This window comes from Xyrauchen texanus, chromosome 8 (assembly GCF_025860055.1).
Source record: "Xyrauchen texanus isolate HMW12.3.18 chromosome 8, RBS_HiC_50CHRs, whole genome shotgun sequence".
Classification (NCBI taxonomy): domain Eukaryota; kingdom Metazoa; phylum Chordata; class Actinopteri; order Cypriniformes; family Catostomidae; genus Xyrauchen; species Xyrauchen texanus.
The window spans coordinates 14233355-14260090 of record NC_068283.1 but is presented as its reverse complement, the minus strand read 5'-3'; the positions used below and the strand labels follow the sequence as shown (position 1 = coordinate 14260090).

Here is a 26736-nt window from a genome sequence, read left to right as displayed (position 1 = left end):
ATCCTGTATCCATGTCATTTCTCTATTTACTTCACTCTGCTCATCATTACTGTTTACTTCATCAGATTCTCTCATGGTTGATAGAACAGGAAGCTAAGGTCTAACACCACTTCCCTTGGTGATGTTCACTTCCTCTTGTCAAGTACATTTATTAATGTCAGAATGATGATATTTACAGCACTGAGGTAGATGACCAGAATTCCCCAAGGTTTTTTTAGTAGCTGTGCTGTTGTGCGCATGTCCACGAGCCCACAACGCCAGACCCATCGGTGGAGGAATAGCTTAAAACGACCTTAGAATCATTGTAGATGGGTTATTCATGTTCATGTTTATGTCAACAACAAAAGATACAGGATGTTTTCTCTCCCCGTTTTAAAAATGTATGAGCCTTTTTTATGAGCTTATTATATTTCTTATCTGGTTTATTTCCTGATATCAAACATCATTCAAATAGAACATACACTCAGTGACCACTTTATTAGGTACATCTGTACATCTACTTATTCATGTGATTATCTAATCACCCAATCGTGTGGCAGCAGTGTAATTTATAAAATCATGCAGATACGGTTTCAGGAGCTTCAGATAATGTTCACATCAACCATCAGATTGGGGAACATTTTTATCGCAGTGATTTAGACCGTGGCATGATTGTTGGTGCCAGATGGGCTAGTTTGAGTATTTCCGTAACTGCTCATCGGCATTAACCCTATGTGAGTTACCATTAAGCTATGGTAACTCAGATAACCTCTCTGTACAATTTTAGTGAGCGGAATAGCATCTCAGAATGCACAACATGTCTAACCATGAGGCTGATGGGCTACAGCAGAAGGTTCCACTTCTATCAGCCAAGAACAGAAAGCTGAGGCTGCAGTGGGCACAGGCTCTCTGAAACTGGCCAAAACATTGCCTGGTCTGAAATAATCGTGATTTCTGCTGAGGTACACTGATTGTGGGCCCGACGTGTTGATCTGCTGTTATAGCCCATCCGCCTCAAGGATCGACATGTTGTGCTTTCTGAGATGCTATTCTGCTCACTACAATTGTACAGAGGGGTTTTCTGAGTTACCGTAGCCTAACTGCCTATGAGCAGTTACAGAAATACTCAAACCGTCCCGTCTGGCACCAACAATCATGCCATGGTTGAAATAAATGGGATCACATTTTTCACCTTTCTGATGGTTGATGTGAACATTAATTGAAGCTCCTGACCCGTATCTGCATGATGATTGGTTGATTTTATAATCATATGAATAAGTAGATGTACAGATTTACCTAATAAAGTGGTCACGGAGTGTATATTACACAGGAGGAAATCTTTGTCCATAATTTTTCCATAAACCTTAGAGGTCCAGAATTTAACGCTCATTCTCAATTAAGCACAGATAAGACCATGGATGGATCCTCATTACTGTGCTTCACTCATTGTAGGTAGTCTTTCCAAAATAATATTAATAAATAACAGTATTTGTTATGGAGAAAAATATTGCCAAAACACATTTAGAAATTTTAACTGCCACAGGTCTAATAGAGTCTACCTAATAGATTATTTAAAATTAAACTTTTAACATATTTGTCAACATATCACAGTTACTGTTACTACTGTAAAGTTATACATTTTTGTAAGGATGGTGTGTTATTTAAAAATCCTTTATTTTCACGCATAGGACAGTGTTGCTATTTCCTCCTCAGTGCTGTTTAACATGTTGGAGCATTTACTGTTTGAGAGGTTTGGCTTCCTATATAGCGCTTCAAACTATATTCTCACTAGAATTCAAATGGGTTGCATCAGTTTTGTGGTCTGTGCCACATTATCGAGGGATGCCGTCAGAGCATATGTTGCAGATGAGAAGCATACTTGGCGTGTATACCGCTGAACCCAAGATTATAATAAAAGTTGCTTTGGCTCTCCAATATTTTGAAGAAGACCACTTTGGTTACACTTCTGTCTGTTTGCTTGGGCATCTGCCAAAAATGTTTCTATGGAGGAAGAACCATGGCATTGTTCATTCTCTGCTGTCCGCAACTCTATCTGAACAGACCTTGCAAGTGTTACATTGCATCAAGAATACTAATGAAACATTTTTTAGCAGTTGTGCTCATAATTTGATGCACCACTGCTGAATTTGCTTCATTAATATTCTTCAATTAACATTTTTTATTGATTCATGTACATATAACAAAGAAAAAACATTTAACCCCCATTATTACCCCTCCCCAATCATCAGCCCATCCGTGCAACTATTGCCCTAATCACTCCTATTTTTTGCAAGAAATATTTCACAGAACAAAATCCAACCAATAGGAGGCATAAGCACAAAGAACGTGCAGATTCATCCACAAACTGTCCTGATGGAGTGTTATTCCACAAAACAAACTCCAGCCACTAGGTTGAATCCGCACAAAAAGAAACAAAGGAGGCGGTCAGTTTCCTCGGAGTGTCCAGTGAGTTAGGCCCACTCAGCTGCATAAAGAGTATCACACAATGACCTATTCATTCCATTGACTAAATGAAGGACATCGCTTGCTGTGGGCTTGTAAATATTTTGAGGCCATTGACCTACATTAAAGGAGGGACCTAAGCCATGTCTAAGAACCAGAATATAATTGAGATTTAAGGCCCATTCACACCTGCAGCGACTTTATTGCTTAATGACGCTAGTCTCTGTACAATGAGTGTGAGTTCCTACAGTTGTCTCGCTCTATTGTTATTTTTTATCTGAACGTCTGGCTGTGTCTTTTGAAAATATGATCATAAATGAGACATATATTACCATAACAACTAAAATTTCATTCTAATTTGACAAGGATTACGTTTTCTTATCGTTAAAATGTTACATTTTGCTGTAGAGTGTTTTATATACACTACTGCAATGCTCAGTGCATTAAATAATTAACCAGATGAATGATCAATGTATGAATTAAACTCATTCAGACTGCCGACAGTTTCTTTTCCATGCACAAGTTTGAATTTTTCGAAAAACATACTATTTCGAACTCCTCCTAGACCGTTTGTCCGATTTGCAGGAAAATGTAATCAGATCATCTTCAGACCACGCTGACATTCAAGTTGATTATTCAAACGGTTCTCGAATAACACATGAACAAATTAGTAGAGCATCCCAAATTGGACATGAGGCTATATACAGTGAGGAAAATAAGTATTTGAACACCCTGCTATTTTGCAAGTTCTCCCACTTGGAAATCATGGAGGGGTCTGAAATTGTCATCGTAGGTGCATGTCCACTGTGAGAGACATAATCTAAAAAAAAAAAATCCAGAAATCACAATGTATGATTTTTTAACTATTTATTTGTATGATACAGCTGCAAATAAGTATTTGAACACCTGTCTATCAGCTAGAATTCTGACCCTCAAAGACCTGTTAGTCTGCCTTTAAAATGTCCACCTCCACTCCATTTATTATCCTAAATTAGATGCACCTGTTTGAGGTCGTTAGCTGCATAACGACACCTGTCCACCCCATACAATCAGTAAGAATCCAACTACTAACATGGCCAAGACCAAAGAGCTGTCCAAAGACACTAGAGACAAAATTGTACACCTCCACAAGGCTGGAAAGGGCTACAGGGAAATTGCCAAGCAGCTTGGTGAAAAAAGGTCCACTGTTGGAGCAATCATTAGAAAATGGAAGAAGCTAAACATGACTGTCAATCTCCCTCGGACTGGGGCTCCATTCAAGATCTCACCTCGTGGGGTCTCAATGATCCTAAGAAACGTGAGAAATCAGCCCAGAACTACATGGGAGGAGCTGGTCAATGACCTGAAAAGAGCTGGGACCACCGTTTCCAAGGTTACTGTTGGTAATACACTAAGACGCCATGGTTTGAAATCATGCATGGCACGGAAGGTTCCCCTGCTTAAACCAGCACATGTCAAGGCCCGCCTTAAGTTTGCCAATGACCATTTGGATGATCCAGAGGAGTCATGGGAGAAAGTCATGTGGTCAGATGAGACCAAAATAGAACTTTTTGGTCATAATTCCACTAACCGTGTTTGGAGGAAGAAGAATGATGAGTACCATCCCAAGAACACCATCCCTACTGTGAAGCATGGGGGTGGTAGCATCATGCTTTGGGGGTGTTTTTCTGCACATGGGACAGGGCTGACTGCACTGTATTAAGGAGAGGATGACCGGGGCCATGTATTGCAAGATTTTGGGGAACAACCTCCTTCCCTCAGTTAGAGCATTGAAGATGGGTCGAGGCTGGGTCTTCCAGCATGACAATGACCCAAGCACACAGCCAGGATAACCAAGGAGTGGCTCTGTAAGAAGCATATCAAGGTTCTGGCGTGGCCTAGCCAGTCTCCAGACCTAAACCCAATAGAGAATCTTTGGAGGGAGCTCAAACTCCATGTTTCTCAGTGACAGCCCAGAAACCTGACTGATCTAGAGAAGATCTGTGTGGAGGAGTGGGCCAAAATCCCTCCTGCAGTGTGTGCAAACCTGGTGAAAAACTACAGGAAACATTTGACCTCTGTAATTGCAAACAAAGGCTACTGTACCAAATATTAACATTGATTTTCTCAGGTGTTCAAATACTTATTTGCAGCTGTCTCATACAAATAAATAGTTAAAAAATCATACATTGTGATTTCTGGATTTTTTTTTTTTAGATTATGTCTCTCACAGTGGACATGCACCTACGATGACAATTTCAGACCCCTCCATGATTTCTAAGTGGGAGAACTTGCAAAATAGCAGGGTGTTCAAATACTTATTTTCCTCACTGTATCCGCAATGCTTTAGCATATTCACGCCAAACTTGGTTTGTGTAAGGACAACCATGCACAGTTTGTCACATCGCCACCTAGTGGTCACGAGATATGAAAAATGCATATTTTTGCTTGTAACTTCTGAATGATTTCACCACAAAACTGGTTTTGTTAGATTCTGTGTGGGATCCGAGTCGAATGATATCAAATTTTCCTATGTCGGCCATTTTGGGTTTTGCCCATTTCAAATTTTGTTGTAAAATGCTTTATTTTTCAAACGCATTGACGTATTGTTATGAAACTCGTTATGTGGCATTGGCACTATGCCCTGAAGGTACTCAAAACATTTTGAGACAGCACCACCTTCTGATCAAAAGTTATACCAAATTATCATAAAATGCTTCAAAATACTTTTGATTACTTTGTGCTATTGTCATGAGATCAGTATTGGTAGATTCTGTGGGTCATGTCGAGAACGTGGAAACCAACTATGCCATGATTGATCAAACTTCTTGCCTGCCATTTTGAAGTCCTTTAAAAACATACTTTTTCGGGGGGCCTGGGTAGCTCATTGACTACCACCCCTGGAGTTCACAAGTTCGAATCCCAGGGCGTGCTGAGTGACTCCAGCCATGTCTCTTAAGCAACCAAATTAACCCTGGATGCAAGGGAAGGTAGAGTCACATAGGATAACCTCCTCATGGTCTCTGTAATGTGGTTCGCGTTGTGAGTTGTGTGTGGATGCCGCGGTGGATGGCGTGAAGCCTCCACATGCACTATGCCTCCGCGGAAACGTTTGTCATTCAAACCTCCAAAATTTTGTCACATTTTAACCAAATTCGAATCAGGCCACCTTCAGATCATGCCAACAAAATGTTATGGATTTCGTGTTGATAGACCAAACTGTTTTCATTTAACATAACGAATTTGATGGCACGGTGCCAGAATGGTTTTCAGGCTCTATCTCAGCAAAGCTTTGGCGTATTGACATGAAACTTTGTGTCATCATGACCGCGCCTTGACCGCACCATATCAATTTGGTGACAGCGCCACCTGTTGGTCAAAAGTAATAAGCTGTTATGTCCCATTGCCATTAATAGCATAAAATCATGAACAGATTGCTTTAATCACTTATTTTTACCATTGTTGTGCCTAATAATGATTGACGTGCTTGCCCCCGAATTGCTATGTGCAACTACATTATTATTATTATTGAAAATGTAATTACTAAGAATTGAAAAATGTAATGACTCACTTACAATAAGTCTGATTTAGTTTCAAGTAATAAAAATAGGTGAAATTCTGCATAAACATGTAGCCAATCACATGGTGTGTCACACTTAGCTTTACTCAAAGATCTTGATACATTTACTCTCAAGTGAGAGTGTTGTAGTAGGAGATGGTTTTGGCGTGTATTATGCTAATGATTAACTATGCCAACTATAATTTATCAATATTATAATGAGGGTAAAGAACTCATTTATGTGTGAACGCACCTGTTGAGAATCTGATTTCATTGTTTATTTTGTGTGAGAAACTTTTCTGCACACATAAAAATCTAGTTTTGTGTTATGTTTGTGTTTAATGTGAAGAACGTGTGGAGCGCATCCCTTGGATTGCTCCTGAGTGTATTGCTGATGGAGCTCGTATAGGAAGTGCTGCTGATCAGTGGAGCTTTGGAGCCACTCTGCTTGAAATCTGCAACAATGGAGATCTTCCCATCAGTGGCAGTACACTGACTGAGGTACTGCTATTTTCACCTTTGTAGCTGACATTGTGCACTCTCAATGAGAGTTTGAGTTAACCGACAATTTTGCAACAGTAATTTAATTTTAGGAACATTGACAGAAAATTCTAAATGGTATTTTTGGTAAAATCTCACGGCTATAAGGAACTTCCGGTATCGTATTCAGCAACAGCGAAGGTGTCATGAGAGTTGCAGCAAAGTATTCTTCTTTCTAAAATAAAATTACTTATTACAACAAATGTAAATTTATTTAGTAAAAGTATTAAAATCATCTCAGTAATTAGGTCCAGTTCATTTAAATAAGATTTAAAGCTTTCAGAACGGCTGAGCACTGCTTTACCGTTGTGTATGGCTTCCTCTGTGTGCAAAGTATTTACATTCAGCAATTGTACAGTGATTTGCAAGTGAGAAATACAAACAACTCATGCGATTCATGTCAAAGAGAGCACAAACAAACACCAGATGACGTTAGGGACAGTCCGTTACTTTGCGGAGGTTTCAGCGCCATCTTCAGTGTGATAAAACATCACTGAGAGCACTACACACAGTACTGATATTTTGTACTGTCAAAGCATGAGATTACACAAAAGTAAAGCACCATATTCTTCTGAAAAATAAAAACTACAACAACAATAAAAATGATAGTTGAGGTTCGATATATTTGTTTTTTTATTCATATAAACTGTAATATTACACCACAATATTCATACATAACACGAAAGATACAATAACACAATTTAATCTATATTTATTTTGTCAAATTATTGGGTCATTGTCCCTTTTTTGCAAAAAGAAAGAATAAAAGGAGAATAAAAGTTCACTTCTCACGATGCAATCATCATCATCACTGCTTTCTTCAGTTCGGCAGAGCCCTGCACACGCACATGACAAATCTCTCAGAAAAAGGAAGTGATTTTTATTAACGTACATTATAGTAAAGTGAAAATTATATTTTACTGCATAAATAAAAAGAAAATTGTATACTAATATTGACCACTATTATATGGTATGGTTTAAGTAACGGTCACTATGTTAAGAAATATATGATTGTTCACTATTATCGGTGCATTTGCTATGAAGCTGGAGTATCATCAATTGTCATATTACATTAACTTAAAATATCACAGGGGTATACTTTATCAAGCAAAATGAATCAGAATAATTTCATGAGTAATACAGTCTGAAACAGGGACCTTGCTAATCCAAAGCTAAATATTCACCCTCATTGTGGTCGATATAAATTTAAATACATGTTGTTAAACTCCTTCCTTTTACTGGATGGAGCAACAGCTCTGTGTCTCAATGTCAGATGGATATTGTCCAATGTCATCTGCAGAAACTCCTGTAAATACTGTGTGTAGAGTAGTCATGACAGCGTAGAAAGAAACAGTTTCTGGCACTGCGCAGGATGTAAGTGTGCCCCCGTAGCAAAACGCAGAAGTGACCGTGCATAGAGTCCATTCTTAACATTATTTTAATAGGTCAAAATAAGATTTTGGTTTATATCTTTCTTACTAAAAGGGATAGTTCACCCAAAAAGTAAAATGTTTCTCATCATTTACCCTCATGCCATTACAGATGCTTATGACTTTCTTTCTTCTGTTGAACTCCAATAAAGATTTTTAGAAGAATTTGTCAGCTCTTTTGGTCCATACAATGCAAGTGAATGGGTGACAACATTTTTAATCTCCAAAAAGCACATAAAGGCAGCAGGAAAGTAATCCATATGACTCCAGTGGTTAAATAAATGTTTTCAGAAGTGACATGACAAGTGTAGCTGAGAAACAGATCAATATTTAAAGGGGTCATGACATGAGAAACCAAATTTGCCTTGATCTTTTGGTATATAAGAGGTCTTTGTATCATTAAAACGTCCTGCAAGTTTAATATTTTAAGACGTCCTCCCCATTCTAAACGAATCATTTATTTAATCAAGCTCAAAATACAGCTCGTTCTGGATTCATGGTTAGAAGTGACGTGTCGGTTAGAAGTGACGTAACAGCGTTTGCATATGACCGCCTCCAGCGCAAGATAACTACGATTTAAGCGCAAGACAACTACGCTCATTTCGTATCGCTGTGCGCCTCACAAGTGTTCAGTCGATGGACAGCGAGCTCTGACAGAGACTACTTGTGCACAGGAAAATTACGATGCCACACAGATGTGCTGTTCCTGGCTGTGGTCAAACAAAACCTCTGAATAAGCTGCCGAAAGATCCAGACGTCAGGGAAAAATGGATGCAGTTTATTTTTTGCGGACGTCCCAGTCACGGCAGTGTTAACTTAAGCGTTTGTTCTGTACATTTTAAGGATGACTGTTTTGAGAACAAATCTCAATATGATGCTGGCTTTGCCAGAAAACTGTTGCTCAAAGATAAGTCCGTGCCGACTATTCTGGGAACAACGACGACGCAAACTGTAAGTAATCTATTTTAAACTTTAAACTACTTTTAAAGCGCAATTTCATTCATTATGAATAATCACAGTGTTTTTACTTAGTTTACTTGCATATTGTTCTGGCTGGGAGCGTCAATAATTGATACATAGGCACTGACGTTAGCCAATCATAACAGTGGGCGTTAACACTGAAGTCTTAAATGGAAAACGCCCCCAAAACAGACTGTTTGAATCAGAGGATGAGAAACAGGGTGGGAAAAGGTCATAAATCACTAGATTTTAAAAGTTTTTCTTAAAAAAAAAATACATTAATACTATAATTGCACCTAAGGGAACATAATAATACAATAAAAAAAACATGTCATGACCCCTTTAAGTCCTTTTTTTACTTTAAATTGTCCTCCCTGCCCAGTCAATCTTTAACTTTCACTTTCATATTCTTCTTTTTCTGTTTTCACATTCTTCATGCATATCACCCCCTACTGGGCAGGGAGAAGAATTTCTAGAAAAAAATAACTCAATGGAATAGAATAGAAACTGTATTGTCATTGTACATTTACAATGAAATTGGATGCAATCCTATCAGTGCAACATCAAATAAAGTGCAACAGGTATATCAATATACAAGAGCCTCTAAAAGTAGCTCTAAAAATATTTTAAAAGATTCTAAAGGAAATGAAAACACATTATACCAAACAGTTCACTGCAGGATATATCTCCTTAATATTGCATTCAAGTAGTGTTTAGTGCTGCTATTGCTTTTAAATAAAAACTGTTTTTTAATCTATTTGTTCGTGTTTTCATTGTCCTGAAACATCTGCCAGAGGGCAGCAGTTCAAACAGGGAGTGTCTGGGGTGAGATGGAATTTTAAGTATGTTCTGGGCTTTTTTGAGGCAGCGGGAATTGTAAAGATCTTCCAGGGTGGAGAGAGGGCAGCCAATAATCTTCTGGGCTGTGTTGACGACCCTCTGGAGCGTTTCCTCTCTATTTCTGCTGGCAAACCACACACAGATACAATAAGTTAGTATGCTCTCTATGGAGCAGCGGTAGAAGGACAGATGCACTGTTTGGGTGAGGTGGTTCTTCCTAAGGACCCTCAGGAAGTATTTACTAAACACTTAAAAAGACTTAAATACTGATCTGTTTCTCACCAACACCTATCATATCACTTCTGAAGATATGGATTAAAACACTGGAGTCGTATGGATTACTTTTATGGTGCCTTTATCTGCTCAAAATGTTGGCACCCATTCACATGCGTTATAAGGACCAACAAAGCTGAGATATTCTAAACATCTTAATTTGTGTTCAGCAGAAGAATGAAAGTCAAACACATCTGGGATGGCATGAGGGTGAGTAAATTATGAATTTTCATTTTTGGGTGAACTATCCCTTTAAGAAACATTACCACAGTATAGGATTCTAATAACATTTAGACATTTTCTTCAGTTGGGTGAAAAGAAGACAAGATTGCATTGTCTTTCACAAAGAAGAATAAAAGGAAAACGGCCAAAAACACAGCTCTTGGGAAGACTGAATGAGTTCCACAGACTCTCTGGTGATAGAAATGTCACAGTAAATATCATAAGCTTTATAATATACAATACCCTACTCTTTAAATGCTCAATTCTAATTGGTCAATCGCAGCATTCAGCTGTGAAATATTTCTAAATAATGGCCGCAAACCAGAGCACAAAGTGATATTTCTCTGATCGTCCAGGCATTTTGCAGGTTACTTTTCCTTCTTGCTTCATGTGCTCCTGTTCACTCAAATCAATATTTGATCTCTGTAAGTAAGCTAATAAAATAATTTCAAATGAAATTCCCATTTATTTCAACTATTTGGCAAGTCGTCATTTAAAAAAAAAAAACATTCTTTGTTTCTGGAGACTATGCGTTTATTTGTTCTCATATAATTTATTTTTTTATTGATTTTAATAATTGCAAATCATCATTGTAATGCAAATCAATATTTATTTATTTGGTAAGTAGCAATACATTATTCCTCTTACTGTATAACCTGCTCTTACTAGTGTCTTCTAAACTCCCCTCTGTTTACAGAAAGAGCGATTTTATGAGATGCAGAGTCGCCTGGCAGTACCTTCATCTCAAGAGCTGGCAAGCTTTATCAGCATGTGTCTGACGTACGACCCTGCAGCAAGACCTTCCTTCCGGACCATACTAAGAGAACTAACAGAGATTCAGATAAAAAGTGAGTTCTTTAATACAGTGTAATTAAGCTTGTTTGTGTGCTTCTTTGTATGTTGTTTTTTTAATAATGATAAAATATGTTCTTCTGTCCTTTCTTAATATGCAGAGGCAACTAATATTAAGCCATTTGTTGTTTGATTTTCCCAAAAAGTGTAAATACAGACTGTGGCTCTATCAAAACATTGCTCTGTTTGTTTATGCAGATAAACATGGCAACATTGGCTCAACCAATGGTGCAAGATTTGGTGGGGACTATTTTCTTTTCTTTTTTTTTTTTTTAACCAATGACAGACTAGATCAATTATTATTTTTTAAATTGCACACTTCCCCATTAATTACTGCTCATTGTACACCCTTAATTATTGCTCATTGTACTGTCCCTTACAAAAAAGTACTAATATTTTGTTCTTTTTTTTTTAATTATCAGTATCTGAATTGGCCAATATTTGAAGCAGAAAATGTCAGGCTTCATTTATTCAAACAGAATTTTTTTTTAATTTTCTTTTATTTTTTTATTCCAGGTTACAAAAGTACTAAATGGTTATTTCAGACACCATTAAATTGTGTTGATGTCTTGAAGCATTTGATGTCTAAATAATGTCATGAATTTAGATACTTTAAAATAACAAAAAAGGGTATTGTAATATAATTTTGGTTATTTGCCATAATAAATATAATAAATTACCTTCTGAATCAACCAAAATTTCAATAGAAGTGTATCTACTGTATAGTTAATACCATGTTAATGTCATATTACCATTTTCATGTTCCATGTTTTTACCATGTATTTACATGGTACTCCAAGGTACTTCAAGAGTACCATTTAGTATCATGGTACTGTTTGTTATTGATTTGAGAAATTGATTTTTCTTTTGTCTCCTTCAATCAAAGATCCAGACATCTCCTCGGATTGTGAGTCTCTTCCTGACAGAGACCCCAGTATCTTTTACAAACGATACCTGAAGAAGATCAGAGACCTGGGAGAGGTCAGTTTACAGTTTATTCTAAAGATTACTGTCTTCAGGCCTCTCTGTCTCATTTATGGGGTTTTCTAAACTTCAGGCACTTTTAGTATTGTGGATTTCTGGCAAGTAAAGTCATTTTTACACTCTCACTAGTTCAACTTGTCTACTAACAATGTCCAGCAGTGTATGAACATACATATTGCCATTTTTTCAGAAGGTCATGAAGATTTGACCATCATATAATAATTATAATTTTTTTTAAATCTGTTAGTTTCAAAAATCAACCATTTGACATGGACATGAAATTAGCCGAAGTTGAAGAAACAGCCTTATGTCAATTTCATGTGATGGTATGTGACCTGCTTTCAGGGACATTTTGGAAAGGTGATGCTGTACGTGTATGACCCAGACAATGATGGAACAGGAGAATACGTGGCAGTGAAGGCCTTGAAACAAGAGAATGGCAGTAACCTCCATGATTCCTGGTTGAAGGAGATTCAAATACTCAAATCACTTTACCACAACAATATAGTCAAGTACAAGGGCTGTTGTACTGAACTGGGTAAGCAGAGCAGTGTGTAGCCTGTATCTTGAAGAATAAAAATTGAGCTTCTGTGGCTTCTAGTCCATGTCTGCTAGCTTTGAGTCCAACTGAATGCTAGTGTGCTCTTTAAAATTGGAGAAAAGTAGCAGACATACATATCTAAAACATAAACTTTCTCTGCTAGAAAGTCGAACCAATTGTTTTGTCAAAAAATCGAATTCTCTGTAGAATGAGAACGTCTCCTCCTCCTAAATTAGAAATGCCACCTGCTTCCATAACAAGTATCAAATTATACTTTACCACTGTGACATACAGGATATCTGATACTTAAAGATACAAAAGTTTTACTTCTAAAGAAATGAATAATAATACTGAACGTCTTAAACACATGTATGAAAATTTGACCACTCATTTGAGATGAAGAGTTCAGTCATATCAGTAACTTAATAAAAGCTCTTTTATTCTACAGCAGTGGCCAAAAGTATTGGCAGTGATATACATGTTGTGTTTCGCAAAGTATTTTGCCTCAGTTGTTGTGGTGTTGATTCACATTGTTTCTAGATTATTGTGCAGAGTGATCAGATGCATTTTAAATAATTGCAAAAATCTTCATTGGCCAAAAAAATTAACTTTGTCACAAAAACCCAAATTTCACAGTTTATTTGGTCCTGGCACAAAATTACCAGCTATCATCATTTCACTAATCATATCAGCAGCACCTGGGAAAGTGTGAACGAGTACTAGTCTGGTGAAATCACTCTATCATTCTGATTGGATTATAAGAGCTGACTGATTGCTATAAAAGGAGGGAAGAAGTTCTTCCAATCATTGTGTTGTTCTTCGCAATGTTTACCTCTAAAGAAAGATGTGCAGTCATCATCGCTTTGCATCAAAATGGCCTCACATGCAAGAAAATTGCTGCAACGAATATTGCACCTGAAAGAACCATTTACCGGATCACTAAGAACTTCAAGTAGAGAGGTTCAACTGCAGTGAAGAAGACTTCAGTACGACCCAGAGTGTCCAGCAAGCGCCAGGACCGTCTTCTGAGGAGTCAGCTACGGAATAGTGTCACCACCAGTGCAGAGCTTGCTCAATATTGGCAGCAGATTGGTGTGAGTGCATCTGCACGCACAGTGAGGCGAAGACTTTTGGACAATGGCCTGGTGTCAAGAAGGGCAGCAAAGAAGCCACTTCTCTCCAAGAAAAACATCAAAGACAGACTGAAATTCTGCAAGAAGTACTTGGATTGGACAGCAGAAGACTGGTGCAAAGATATTTTCTCTAATGAAGCCCCCTTCCAACTGTTTGGGACATCTGGAAAACTGATAGTCCGGAGAAGAAAAGAAAACGCTACACGAGTCCTTTGTCGTGCCAACAGTGAAGAATCCTGAGACCATCCATGTGTGGGGTTGCTTTTCATCCAAGGGAGTGGGCTCTCTCACAATTCTGCACAAAAACACTGCCATGAATAAAGAATGGTATCAAAACGTCCTGCAAGAGCAACTTCTCCCAACGATCCAGGAGCAATATGGTGATGATCCGTGCATTTTCCAGCATGATGGAGCACCATGTCACAAGGCAAGAGTGATAATGAAGTGGCTCGGAGATCATTACATTTAAATTTTGGATCTGTGGCCAGGCAACTCCCCGGATCTTAATCCAATAGAGAACCTGTGGTCAATCCTCAAAAGGCGAGTGGACAAGCAGAAGCCCACAAATTGTAATCCGAGCACTAATAAGTCAAGAATGGATCGTCATCAGTCAGGATTTTGCCCAGAAGTTGATATCCAGCATGCCAGAGCGAATTGCAGAGGTTATAAATAACAAGGGTCAACACTGTAAATATTGACTCTGCATAAATTGAATGTTTTTGCAAATAAAAGCCTTTAAAACTTATGAAACACTTATCATTGTTTTCCAGTATACCATAGAAACAACTGAAAAAATAATCTACAAATACTGAAGCTGCAAACTTCGTAAAAACACAAAATGTATGTTTAATCACTGCCGATAATTTTGGCCATGCCTGTACATGGAGTAGGGTGCCTCATGGGGGCAGCCATGTTAGCATCACATGACCAGCTGATTACCACTCCATCTTGTTATTGGACACTTTCATTCATGGAGTAAATTAATCATGGCTTACTGTGCATAGTGAATTTCTACAATGTCATTGGTAATTGAAAACTTCTGTTTTTGAATGATGCTGCACCCACACCACTAGGTGTCAGTTTAAGCCAATGTAATATACTTCAAAAAATTACGGAGTGCACCTTTAAATGGTATGTCCTGCCCTCTTGTTTCAGTAGTAAATTCGTCAATACAGGAAATAGTAATACAATTTCATGAGGTTTTAAAATTCCACTTATCCAAAACAGGAATAAGTTTTAAGGATGATTGCCACACTTATTGTTTTGTTTTGTGTTGCGTTAGGTGGACAGGTAATTCAGTTAATCATGGAGTATCTTCCGCTGGGAAGCCTCAGAGAGTATCTGCCTAAACATCGGCTGGGAATCACACAAAGTCTACTGTTTGCTCAGCAGATCTGTATGGTTAGTATTTATGAGCAGTTTAGACCCATCAAAAATGACAATCAAACCTTCTGATGTATCTGAATTAAAGGATAGTTCTCCCAAAAATTTAAATTCTCATCATTTACTCACCCTCATGCCATCCCAGATGTGTATGACTTTCTTTCTTCAGCTGAACACAAACAAAGATTTTTAGAACACTATTTCAGCTCTGAAGGTCCATACAATGCAAGTAAATGATTATCAGACCTTTTAGCTCCAAAACAATCACATAAAGGACACATAGAAGTAATCCATAAGACTCCAGTGCTTAAATCCATATCTTCAGAAGCGATATGATAGGTGTGGTTGAGAAACATTACCCTAAATCTCTACTGTGAAAGTGAAACTAAACAGGCACAACATGTGACTTTCAGATGTAATCGTGAAAGTAGCGATGTATAGTAAAAAAAAAAAAGGACTTACATTTTTATCGGTTTCACACCCACACATATTATATCACTTCTGAAGATATAGATTTAAATCTTGAACTTACTGCTTCAACGTCTAAACAGCTTGGGCCTCAGTGTGAACTGGGCGAAGAGCACGCTCTTTCCCCCAGCCAACAAATCTCCCTTTTGGGAGTCCACCTTGACTCCACGAGCGGCCTCACATGCGTTCAGACCATACTACAGTGTCTGCCTCAGTTTAAACTGAGGAGAACACTTCCGCTGAAGCTGTTTCAAAAAGCATTGGGGTTTATGGCGGTGGCATCTATCATTCCATTAGGTCTCTTACTCATGAGACCTCTTCAGTGCTGGCTCAAGCGCCGTGTGCCACGATATACTTTGCACCATGGGTGCATGCGCATCACTATATCCCGCCACTGTATAGCTACTTAAGCACCTTGGACAGCTCCTGCCTTTTACTGGCGAGGTGTCGTGCTGGAGCAGATTGAAGTGGTGACTATGGATGCTTCCAACACAGGTTGGGGTGCTATGGTCATCCTACTTTCGGCACCTAAAGATATGAATAAAACATCGGCTGTATTCTATCGACTTAAAGCCTTTTCAGTCAGAAATGGCGAACTGTCATGTCCTGGTTTGCTCAGACAACATGACAGTTGTGGCATACATAAACCGTGAAGGTGGAATTCATTCATCACCAATGCTGAGACTGATGCGTCACCTCCTCCTGTAGAGCTTGCGTAATCTCCTCTCCCTGAGAGCAATACATGTCCCAGGCCACCTGAATTATGGCAAGGACCTATTGTCACACCAAGGGGTAATACCGGGCAAATGGAGATTTCATCCTCAAACTGTATTGAGGATTTGGAAATTTTTGGCAAAGCAGAAAACGATCTATTTGCCATGCAGGCAATCGTTCTTCCAGCCGGGTCGAATATTTTTTACAAGGGTAACGTAATCTCATTTGCACATGACCTATCCCCTGACCAATCGGCTAACCTAACCTTAACCAATCGAGCTGCTTCGTGGGCGGGTCTTGGCGTGGCAGGATTCGTAATTTCGCCACAGGTAATATATAGCAATGGTTGATAGCCACTTAGAAATATGGGGAAATGTAAATTCAATTACAAATGGCTTGAAAAAGAAGAGTATTCTTGGTTAAGGTCGGTGTCTGGAAATATTTATGAAGTGAACTGCATTATGTGTCGGAAGACTTTCAAACTTGGGACAATGGGGCTCAGAGCTGTGGAATCTCACGTACAGAGCAAAAAACACAGAGACTATGTAAAGACACGCTAGCAGCCCGCCATTGCTAGCTTCTGTTCCAACATTTCCACCGCTAGCAACGATGTTAACGCTACAACGCAGGATGTTATGATGGGAAATCCACAGCCAACAATGCCAGCTGACCTCCGCGCAATTTGTGGCTCTATGCCAACACTCCGAGCAGAGGTGATTTGGGTGCTGAGGACTGTTACAAGCCACAATTCATACAGGTCTAATGACGGGGTTGAAGAAGTGTTCAAAGCAATGTTTCCAGATTCCGGGCTTGTACAGTCATTTACCTGTGGAAAAGACAAGACCAGATACGTGGCTAAATTTGGATTGGCGCCATATATAAAAAAAGAGCTCATCACCGAAGTTCAAAAATGTGGTGCGTTTGTAATTATGTTCGACGAGACACTGAACCAGACAACCAAAAGCCAGCAAATGGACTTGCATGTGCGTTATTGGTTAAATGACCACGTCCAGTCAAGGTTCTATGGAGCACAGTTCATGGGCCATGCAACTGCCCAGGACCTACTTCAGCATTTCAAAGTAAGTCTGCCATAACTATATTCATTAACTAACCTCTTGTATATTTTGTGTATCATATAATTTAAGCTTTACTAATTTGTCAAGTGAATAACCACTATGGATAGGGCACTACACGTTAATTAGACAAATTAAAATGAAAAATGTATTAAAAACAGGCAAATTGAGTTTTAGAATGGTAGTAGAGTCTGGCGTTAACCTGCCAATATGTAATGAATTTAACATAGGGGTGTCTATACTTATGCCCCCTGTATTTTAAGGAAGAACGTTTTATTTATTCATTTACAGTATTTACATTATTCATTCACAAAAGAAAATTAGTGTCCTTAAAGGTTGGATTTTTCCTTTTTATTTTTTATTAAGGCATTAAGATCAATTTCCAAAAGAAGATTTTTTTTATTCCTCTTTAGCATAGGTTCATAAACTCATGAGCAGCACTGTACACTATGGCTATATAAAGAGAAAGCATGCGAGCAATGCACAAATAGAAAAGAGAAAAGTTGCAGAAGACCACCTTGAGCAGCTCAAAAAGAAGAAGATCATACTGATTGAGGTAGCAAACAGCCTAGAAAAAGACGCAGACAAACTGGCAGAGCAAGCTGAGGGTAAATCAGGCACACTCATGGCCCAGCTAATCACCAAGTCAAACATTCTCAGAAAAAGATAAAAAAAAAAAATCACAGAACTCAAAGAGGTTGAGAAAGAGCTGGAAGATAAATCAGCAGATCTCAGGCATATGCCATAATGTCTCATCAGGCATTTTCTACAGACTGCCAAGCACAGTGAATGTGTGATGAACAGCTTAAAGACAGGAACCGTCCCAGCACCAACCGTGGACTGACGGGTGAAATAATTCTAATCCTAATCATCTTTTACATTAGTTACTAATCTAAGTAACGCTGCGTTACTGTATTACCCGAATGTGATTGTTTTTTGTCCAAGGTAGGCTTTCTTATATGCCTTATACAGGCATGCCTCTGTTTCAAGTGTTCATATTGTGCACATGCACATTGTTATACATTGGTAAGTACACTCTTTTGGGAAAGCTTTCTCAAGTGCCAAAGTGTTTTGTTTATTATTATATAAAAGGATTGTTTTCCAAGTATATTCACAAAAGCTCAGGAGTAGACAAAATTATTTGTCATGTAGACATAAGAACACGCGCACACACACACACACACACACACACACACACACACACACTTATTCCCACACACCTCCGCAAAACACTCTTACACACTGCTGTCTACTCTCTGTCCATGATGAGTCCTCCACAAACTGCAATCCATCCATCTGAGTTTCTCCCTCTCTGTCACACACACACAATCTATTATTTAAATGTCTTCATTTTTAAAGCAGCTGGAATTGTCATTTATTTGTTATTTTATTTATTTTGTTCAAAAGGAACTTTTTTTTATATTTACTTATTTTATACGTATTTGTTCATTGGACCTAAATGTTTAGAAAATATTGTACTAATAAATATAATTTAGGACAGAAATGACATTGTTGTGTTATCCTTTCGCATTACACACATTTAGTCAATGTTCTTAAACTCAATTGGTTATTATCATTTTACCATACTGTTCATTTTGAACAGACAGTGTGTTTACTTGGAAATATTACTGTATATTTTCACTTTTGATTTGTATTTCCATCGTAAGTTTGGTCTTAAATTTCATTTAGAAGTGGTATTAAAAAGTCTTAAAAAGTCTTACATTTTAATTGTTATTACCTGTAGCCACCCTGTATAATGGAATGTGTTCACTGATTGGTGTCTCTCACATGGCAAAGACCCAGTAAACTGCCCCATACATGAAATTCTCATATTTCTTCAAGAGCAATAAGACGCAGGAGTCAGAACTCACTCCGTCAATGCTCAAAGTGTATGTGGTGACTAAATCTGCATAGCAAACACATGAAGCTGGCACCACTATAGGCATGCATGATTTAATCATAAAGTTCCTTAAAGGAGCAAGATGATAAAACCCACCTCGGCTGGTTACAGTCCCGACTTGGGACTTAACTTTAGTCCTAAAAGCGCTCATAAGATCCCCCTTCGAGCCTTTGGACTTAAGACTGCACTACTGCTGGCTTTGGCCTCAGTAAAACGGGTCGGTGACCTGCATGCACTATCAATTAACAATTCATGTCTGGAGTATTGCACTGGTCTTTCAAAGCCACTGTCAAAACAAGAAAAGCCTATGTGCCTGAGGTCCTAACCACACCCTTCAGAGTGCAGGGGTTCACCTTCAGGCCTTCTTCCCTCTTCCATTTAATTTGGATGAAGAACAATCATTGCATTTCTTATGCCCTGTGCGGGTGCTACATGCATATTGAGCATACACGCCACTTTACACTGTCTGATCAGCTCTTTGTATGCTATGGATGATGCACAAAAGGAATGCCCATCTCCAAGCAAAGACCTCTCACTGGATTGTCGATGCAATTGCCCTGGCTTATGAGTCACAGGATAAGACTTGCCCAATTGGTTTAAAAACTCAACAAGAGGCATGTCCTCCTCATGGGCATGGACGATTGGAGTGTCCTTATAAGACATATGTTTTGCAGCAGGATGGTCTTCTCAATACACATTTGCAAGGTTTTACAACCTAGACGTAATGTCTCTCTCTTCACAAATCCTCTCTGTTTAGAGCGCTTGCTATTTCATTGGCTATATATATATATATATATATATATATATATATATATATATATATATATATATATATATATATATATATATATATATATATATATATATATATATATATATATATATATATATATAGGCTACTTATGCTCCTCCCACTGGATGAGCTCCCCATCTTTTTACACAACCACCTGCATTCAATACTTACATTATAAATAAACTCCCTTCCTGACTGGGTTTGTGAAGGAGTTAATTCATACTATATTACTATGGTTCATATATTCCTTCTGAGTGCTCCCCTCCTGGCCCAACACGAGGGTCACTCAGGGCATACAGTCAGCATTATGTCAGTCGCCATCCCACAAGACTGTGGCGTCATGCTTCCTTATGTCATGTAGTGCGGCGTGATGGGATTCTGTTCCCCATATGCGTTAATAAACACAATGTCAAGTGTATTGAGTCATAAGGAAACGTCTTGGTTATGTATGTAACCTCGGTTCCCTGAAGCGAAGGGAACGAGACTTTTTGAATGCTAGCCCCACTACAAGACTCAATAAGGCTCAAGCGGTGCACTCCTTGTTCTCAATCAGAAATTCTGAGGAAATGGTGTTTGTGCACCATTTTATAGCGGACAGCTTCGTGCCAAAACAGGCAGGGTCAAACACCATAGCCAATATTAGAATATTGGCGTTATTGTAGAGAGTTTTCAACTAGGTCGCGTAAGAAGGCACTCCCCATATGCATTAATAAACGCAATGTCTCGTTCCCTTCGTCTCGGGGAATTGTGGTTACGTACGTAGCAAAGACATTTTCCATCTCTTTTTCCGCAATGATTGCCACTCTCTTATGTCCCTTGGCATTAAGTCATTACAATGGCAACTGATATAGGTTTAGCAGATGGTGACCACATGGTCTAAACAAACAGATCAGATTTCACCACTTGCAAAATCATAGTGCAGACAGTCAGTCTTAAAATCAGATTAAAGCCTAATGGTCCCTCTGTTCAATCTGTCTTTTGTAACCATAGGGGATGGACTATCTGCACTCCAAACGGTATGTCCACCGGGATTTGGCAGCACGGAATGTTTTGGTGGAGAATGAAGGTGTGGTCAAAATTGGTGACTTTGGCCTGACAAAGTACATTCCTGAAGGGGAGATCTACTATCGTGTTCGGGAGGATGGAGACAGCCCTGTGTTCTGGTAAGCTTGAATTGCTGGCGGCTTGGGGAGATGGTTAATGTTACTGTAATGGTGATAATATCCTGTTCTTGTGCTGGAGTGTGCTTCAATCGATAAAATTGGATCCTTATCCTATCTGTTAATGGATTTAGGGTAATATAACATCATTAGACATTAGTGTGGTGTTTCTCAATAAAAGCATCAGTCTATTTGATATCGATTGTCTCGGAGAGCATTAGAAAAATCGAATGATTCCATGGAAAATACAATTATTTCATAACAAAAAACCTTTGTTACCAAACTTAAATTATCTTTGGACTTGTTTATCTTTAGAGGATTAAATCTGCAGCATCTCTCAGATCACAACAAGAGAAGTTATACCTAACCTCTTTATGCCTTTGGTTTTTAGGTATGCTATAGAGTGCTTGAAGGAGGGCAAGTTTTCCTTTGCCTCTGATGTTTGGTCCTTTGCTGTGACCCTTTATGAGGTTTTGACCCACTGCAACCATCGCCAAAGCCCCCCTTCGGTAAGTCAGTTTTGTTTTATTTTTGCAAGAACATTGGCTTGTAATGTTTATATTTTTTCCTCATTAAACAGTTTTCACACATAAGAAATGATAGCAATTGTTATATGAACTTTGAAGCATTTCAATAAAAGGATAATTAGTGAAAATTTTAATTTACTCACCCTTATGTCGTTCCGTTACATTCCATACATTACATTTGTGGAACACAAAACAGTTAGGTAAAATACCCAGGCTGTTCTTGTCTATAGTATATAGGAACAAAGCAGACAAAAAAGAACCATAAAAGTAGTCCATATGACTTCAAGTCTTCCAAACAAGTCTTTTGAAGCCATACGATAGCTTTGTGTAACGAACAGACTGAAATTTAAGTTGTTGTCATCATCGATGTGTCTTGATGCATCACATGTGATTATATACAAAAACAAATTAGATCTGAGAGCTACGATGAAGGGAAAGATTTTCGGTGAGTAACAACATACATTTTAGTTCCTCTCACAAAGCTATTGTATGGTTGAAAATTCAGCATGCAAGTCATATGGACTACCTTTATGTTTGCTTGTTGTTGTTTTTTTAACAGCTTGACAGCTATTTGCTTTCACTATGTGGAAAAGAGCAGAGTGAACATTCATAAAAACATCTCCTTTTGTGTCCCACAGAAACGAAGTAATGTAGTAATGTAGGTTTGCAACGACATGAAGATGAGCAGCCTAAATAATGCCAGTATTTTTATTTTTGGGTGAACTATTTGTTTAACATTACAATATCTCTTGAATAGATGAATGTATTACTTTGTTTTCCTTAGAAATTTTTTGAGATGATGGGAATGGTCCAAGGGCAGATGACTGTGGTTAAACTTATTACTCTACTAGAGAAAAACAGAAGACTGCCCTGCCCTCGAGACTGTCCTCGTGAGGTAATGTGACACCAAGCAGCACAAACATTTATAAACGCTGCACAAATATTATTTCATGCTTGTCTGCACTACCCATCACTGCTTCATTGCCCGAATCCTGACTTGCAGGTTTATTTACTGATGGAGCAGTGCTGGGACTTTAACCATGGGCAGCGTCCATCCTTCAAATCCTTGGCTGAGTCTTTGGAGGACATCCGACGAACATACGAACAGCAACCCTCTGTGCAGCTCACTCAGATCAACCATCTCTGACCTGCTTTCACTCTCTGTGTGGTTCTCGCAGCCTCAAACCACAACATTTCACTTTGAGTTTGGCCTCACTTGGCTGATAATGTCACATGGGCGTGCTTTTCAAGAAGAGGATGTTTTTGTATGTTTGAGATAAGAGCGAACCCACATAGTACTTTTCCACAAAAATCAGACCAGTGCTTGTGACGAAGCCGGTGCTCAGCCGTATGATCTGTGCTGCTGCACAAAGGCAAAATGCAGTAACTACACATTTTGTCAATTGAGTTATGGGTCTCTTTTGCCAGAGTATACTTCGGTTTACACCAAAGACATGCACTGCCTGTGCATTTGACACAGGCAAGTTGGTGCATGCACACTATGACTGCTATGACACACTGGACTATTTCTCTTCAGGAGTTTAGACCCATAAAGTTCTCAAGTTATAAAAATGCAGGTATCTCCTGACCTCCTCACACATGCACACTTGAGGTGCACATTCACTGTTGTTGTTTCCAGCTTCATCTCCTGTTGTTTAGCAGCGATAACTTCTAGCACTTCTTTGTGAAAGCAACTGCTCGATTGTGAGTGTTGCCACCTTACTGCAAATAATTCCAGGCGTATGCGCACACTGCTCATTCAGAGAACGTGTAGTTAGGCAAATCGGCCACACGCCTTCAGGGCTCAAGCACTCTGCTGATGACGAAATTTGCATCGCGCATCCTGTACGCAGGAACTGTAACCTGTAGCATTCTTGTCTGACCAAAATATAATTTGTCCTGTGACAGATGGGTTTAGCTCAACTGTGCTACGATTGAGAGAAAATGTGAAAATGTTCAGTGTTGGTCTAGTTACTGTGTTTTGCCTTTGTAGACACAGTGTGAACCTTTCCCAGAAACCGGCCCACATTTCCACTGACTTAAGAGCCGAACAATGGTGTAACTGTTACTGCTTAACCTGCCCACAAGCAATCACAGCTTTTGACTTACTGGTTCAGGGGCTGTTGCAGAGATGATTTTTGGCCCCAAATCACATTGTCTGAATAGGGCTCTCACATTAGCACCGGTACTCTGTCTGTAGAAAAGGGGAAACTGTGACCTGAAGTACTCTTGAAAGCTGAAATGTGTCATTTCTGTGTCACTGGCATCAACAAACAGAATGGCAAAAATAATCATAATAATAATAAATATATACAAAAATAATAATACATTTTCAAAAAAATCTAAAAATATTCTTGCCATTATTTGAGCCAATGTGTCGGGAAGGATGAGCTGAAAACAGACAACAAGTTTGTTCAATTTTACATGTAATCAACCTACAAATGGCATACATATAGTTGACTCTGCGTATGAAACTGGCATACGAGAATTTAAGAAAATTACACACATCAGCTACATAATAACCAAAGAATGCCTGGTCGTGGACCTAATTCATTTTTTAATCAGTGTAACATACAGTGTAATGTAAATACTCTCAGGTGTGTTTAGATGCTTTCAAGTTTACGTCCTCATTCCCCAGACCTGCTGATAAAAATCGGGAGTAAAACCAAAGGCAGTGACAGGCTGTTTCCTGGAAGGCCTTAAAATATGACTTTAGTCAGATTTTTTATATTTATTTGTTTTTTTAAATGTGCAATTCTTCTGTCAACTTTAATGGGCTTTTGTACCCCTCGTGTGAAATGCCTTTGCCTTAATGTCTCTCTGAATGTACCTATATAAACTCTTTTAATACACTCTGAATGTACAGTATCTGACCTAGATATGTGATCAGTTTTGGTTTTATTGAATGTAAGCATTTTGCAATTTATATGATGTGGGTACTGACTAAATTTGCTATTCTTTTTTTTTTTTTTTTTTTTATCATTTCAAAAAGATTTCACATCTTCATTGGATGACCAGCTAGGCAAAACTCATTTTAAAGACAGCCGAACCCACAAGACTTTAACAACAAATATATCCATGGATCTGTTGGGGACCATTATTCAACTGTTTTTACAGCTTGTACCCTTGAGGGCCAAGCCTCTTTTATTTTAATCTGGCAACCTAGACGTATGTATTGTAAAAAAAAAAAAATTAAACGTGAGAAATTAAAATATTGACAGAAAGGATGAACTGTATACATAAATTGTATTAAGAAATATATATAAAGTGAAATATGTATTTTAAATCTTTTAACTTAAACTGGATAGACTTTAGAGCCTTTAACTGAAGGCCCTTGCCTAGACAGTCAAAAGTTGTATTTTGGCTTTATTGTAATTTTTTTTTTTTTTTTTTTTTTCCAAAGCCTAGGCCCACCAAATATGATGATCCACTTGTGAAGTACCCTTGTTCTAAAAATGTTCATATATATTTTTCTTTTAATTATACTGTATACTTAAAAATATATATATAATTTTGAATAAAGTTTGTTGTGCTTTTAACTTAATTATTAATACATTCTACTTCATACTCCATGTGTCAGTAAGATATGAAATACTTCCCTACTCGTCTTTTAAAGATTATAGCTCTTCATCACATTCATTTCTTTGATTGGCATGTAGGAAGAAAAATATATATACATCCCTAATCATCTTTACAGGCTCATCTAAAATGTGAATTTTATACACCTCATACTTGACCGCAACAGATATTTCACAAAGGATAATTTTTCCACACCAAAAATATTTATGCAGTCATATATTTATGTTGAAACTATACGAGAGAACGTCATAAATGCAGTACATTTGTGTGTTTAAATAATTAAGAGCTTTTGGTCTCTGATAGAGATGGATGAATGATACCCCTTTAGAAATAACATTTCTAAATCTAGAAATACATTCTTTCGCTTGGTCAATGTGTTTGGATAAGAACTGATTGTCAATGAGTTCATGTTCAGTCCAAGGTCAAGTAAGTGCAACATTTTTGGCTTTTCATTAAGAGTCTAGAGAGAGGTCTGCTATTGTATCTGAAAACAGATTCATTCAGCTGTCTTTTTCAAAATATCCAGCAGATGTAGCTACATTTTCACATTTCAAAGAAGAATAAAAAAATAACACCTTAAAGGGAAAGTTCTCTCATCATTTACTCAAACTCATACCAACCCAGATCTCAGTTCTTCTGCTGAACACAAACAATGATTTTTACAATAATAGCTCAGCTCTGTAGGTCCTCGCAATGCAAGTGAATGGAGACCAAAACACTTAAGCTCCAAAAAGCATATCCATATGACTTCAGTGTTTTAATCCATGTCTTCTGAAGCTATATTATATGCTTGTGTGAGAAACAGAACAATATTGAATTCCTTTTTACTCTAAATCTCTACTTTCACATTGTGAAAGTAAAAGTGAAAAATGTATAGTAAAAAACACTTAAATATAGATTTTTCCTACCCACACCTATCATTTCACTTCTGAAGACATGGAGTAAAACACTGGAGCTGTATGGATTATTTATATGCTGCCTTTGTGTGCTTTTTGGAGCTTCAAAGTTCTGGTCACCATTCACTTGCATTATATGGACCTACACAGCTGAAATATTCTTCTAAAAATCTTCAATTGTGTTCTGCAGAAGAAATAAAGTCTTACAGATCTAGGATTTCATGAGGGTGAGTAAATGATGAGAGAATTCTCCTTTTTGGGTGAACCAACCCTTAAAGGTATTCTGTTCTTTTTTTTATTTGAAATGAGAAAATGCATCAACATCTGCTGGATATTTTGAAAAAGACAGCCAATTGAATCTGCTTTCAGATATATTACTCTCTGAATTTGTTTTCTGCAATGTTTGGCAGATACAATAGCAGACCTCTCTTTAGTCTCTTAGTGAAAAGCATGCAGTTCTGTCTGGAGGAATGGGCCAAAATTCCAGC

General features: G+C 38.1%; 1 protein-coding gene across 1 annotated transcript in view; it reads left to right on the top strand.

The window, feature by feature from the left end:
* LOC127648027 (non-receptor tyrosine-protein kinase TYK2-like) overlaps positions 1 to 25317 on the top strand; it is a 57412-nt gene extending 32095 nt beyond the window's left edge. Inside the window, exons 16-24 of the mRNA XM_052132591.1 lie at positions 6330 to 6481; positions 10943 to 11093; positions 11984 to 12078; positions 12427 to 12619; positions 15038 to 15156; positions 21077 to 21249; positions 21638 to 21755; positions 22558 to 22668; positions 22777 to 25317. Coding sequence (XP_051988551.1) covers positions 6330 to 6481; positions 10943 to 11093; positions 11984 to 12078; positions 12427 to 12619; positions 15038 to 15156; positions 21077 to 21249; positions 21638 to 21755; positions 22558 to 22668; positions 22777 to 22920 — 1256 coding nt within the window. The 3' untranslated portion in view covers positions 22921 to 25317. The remainder of the gene's footprint in view (positions 1 to 6329; positions 6482 to 10942; positions 11094 to 11983; positions 12079 to 12426; positions 12620 to 15037; positions 15157 to 21076; positions 21250 to 21637; positions 21756 to 22557; positions 22669 to 22776) is intronic.
* The last annotated feature ends 1419 nt before the right edge of the window (positions 25318 to 26736 follow it).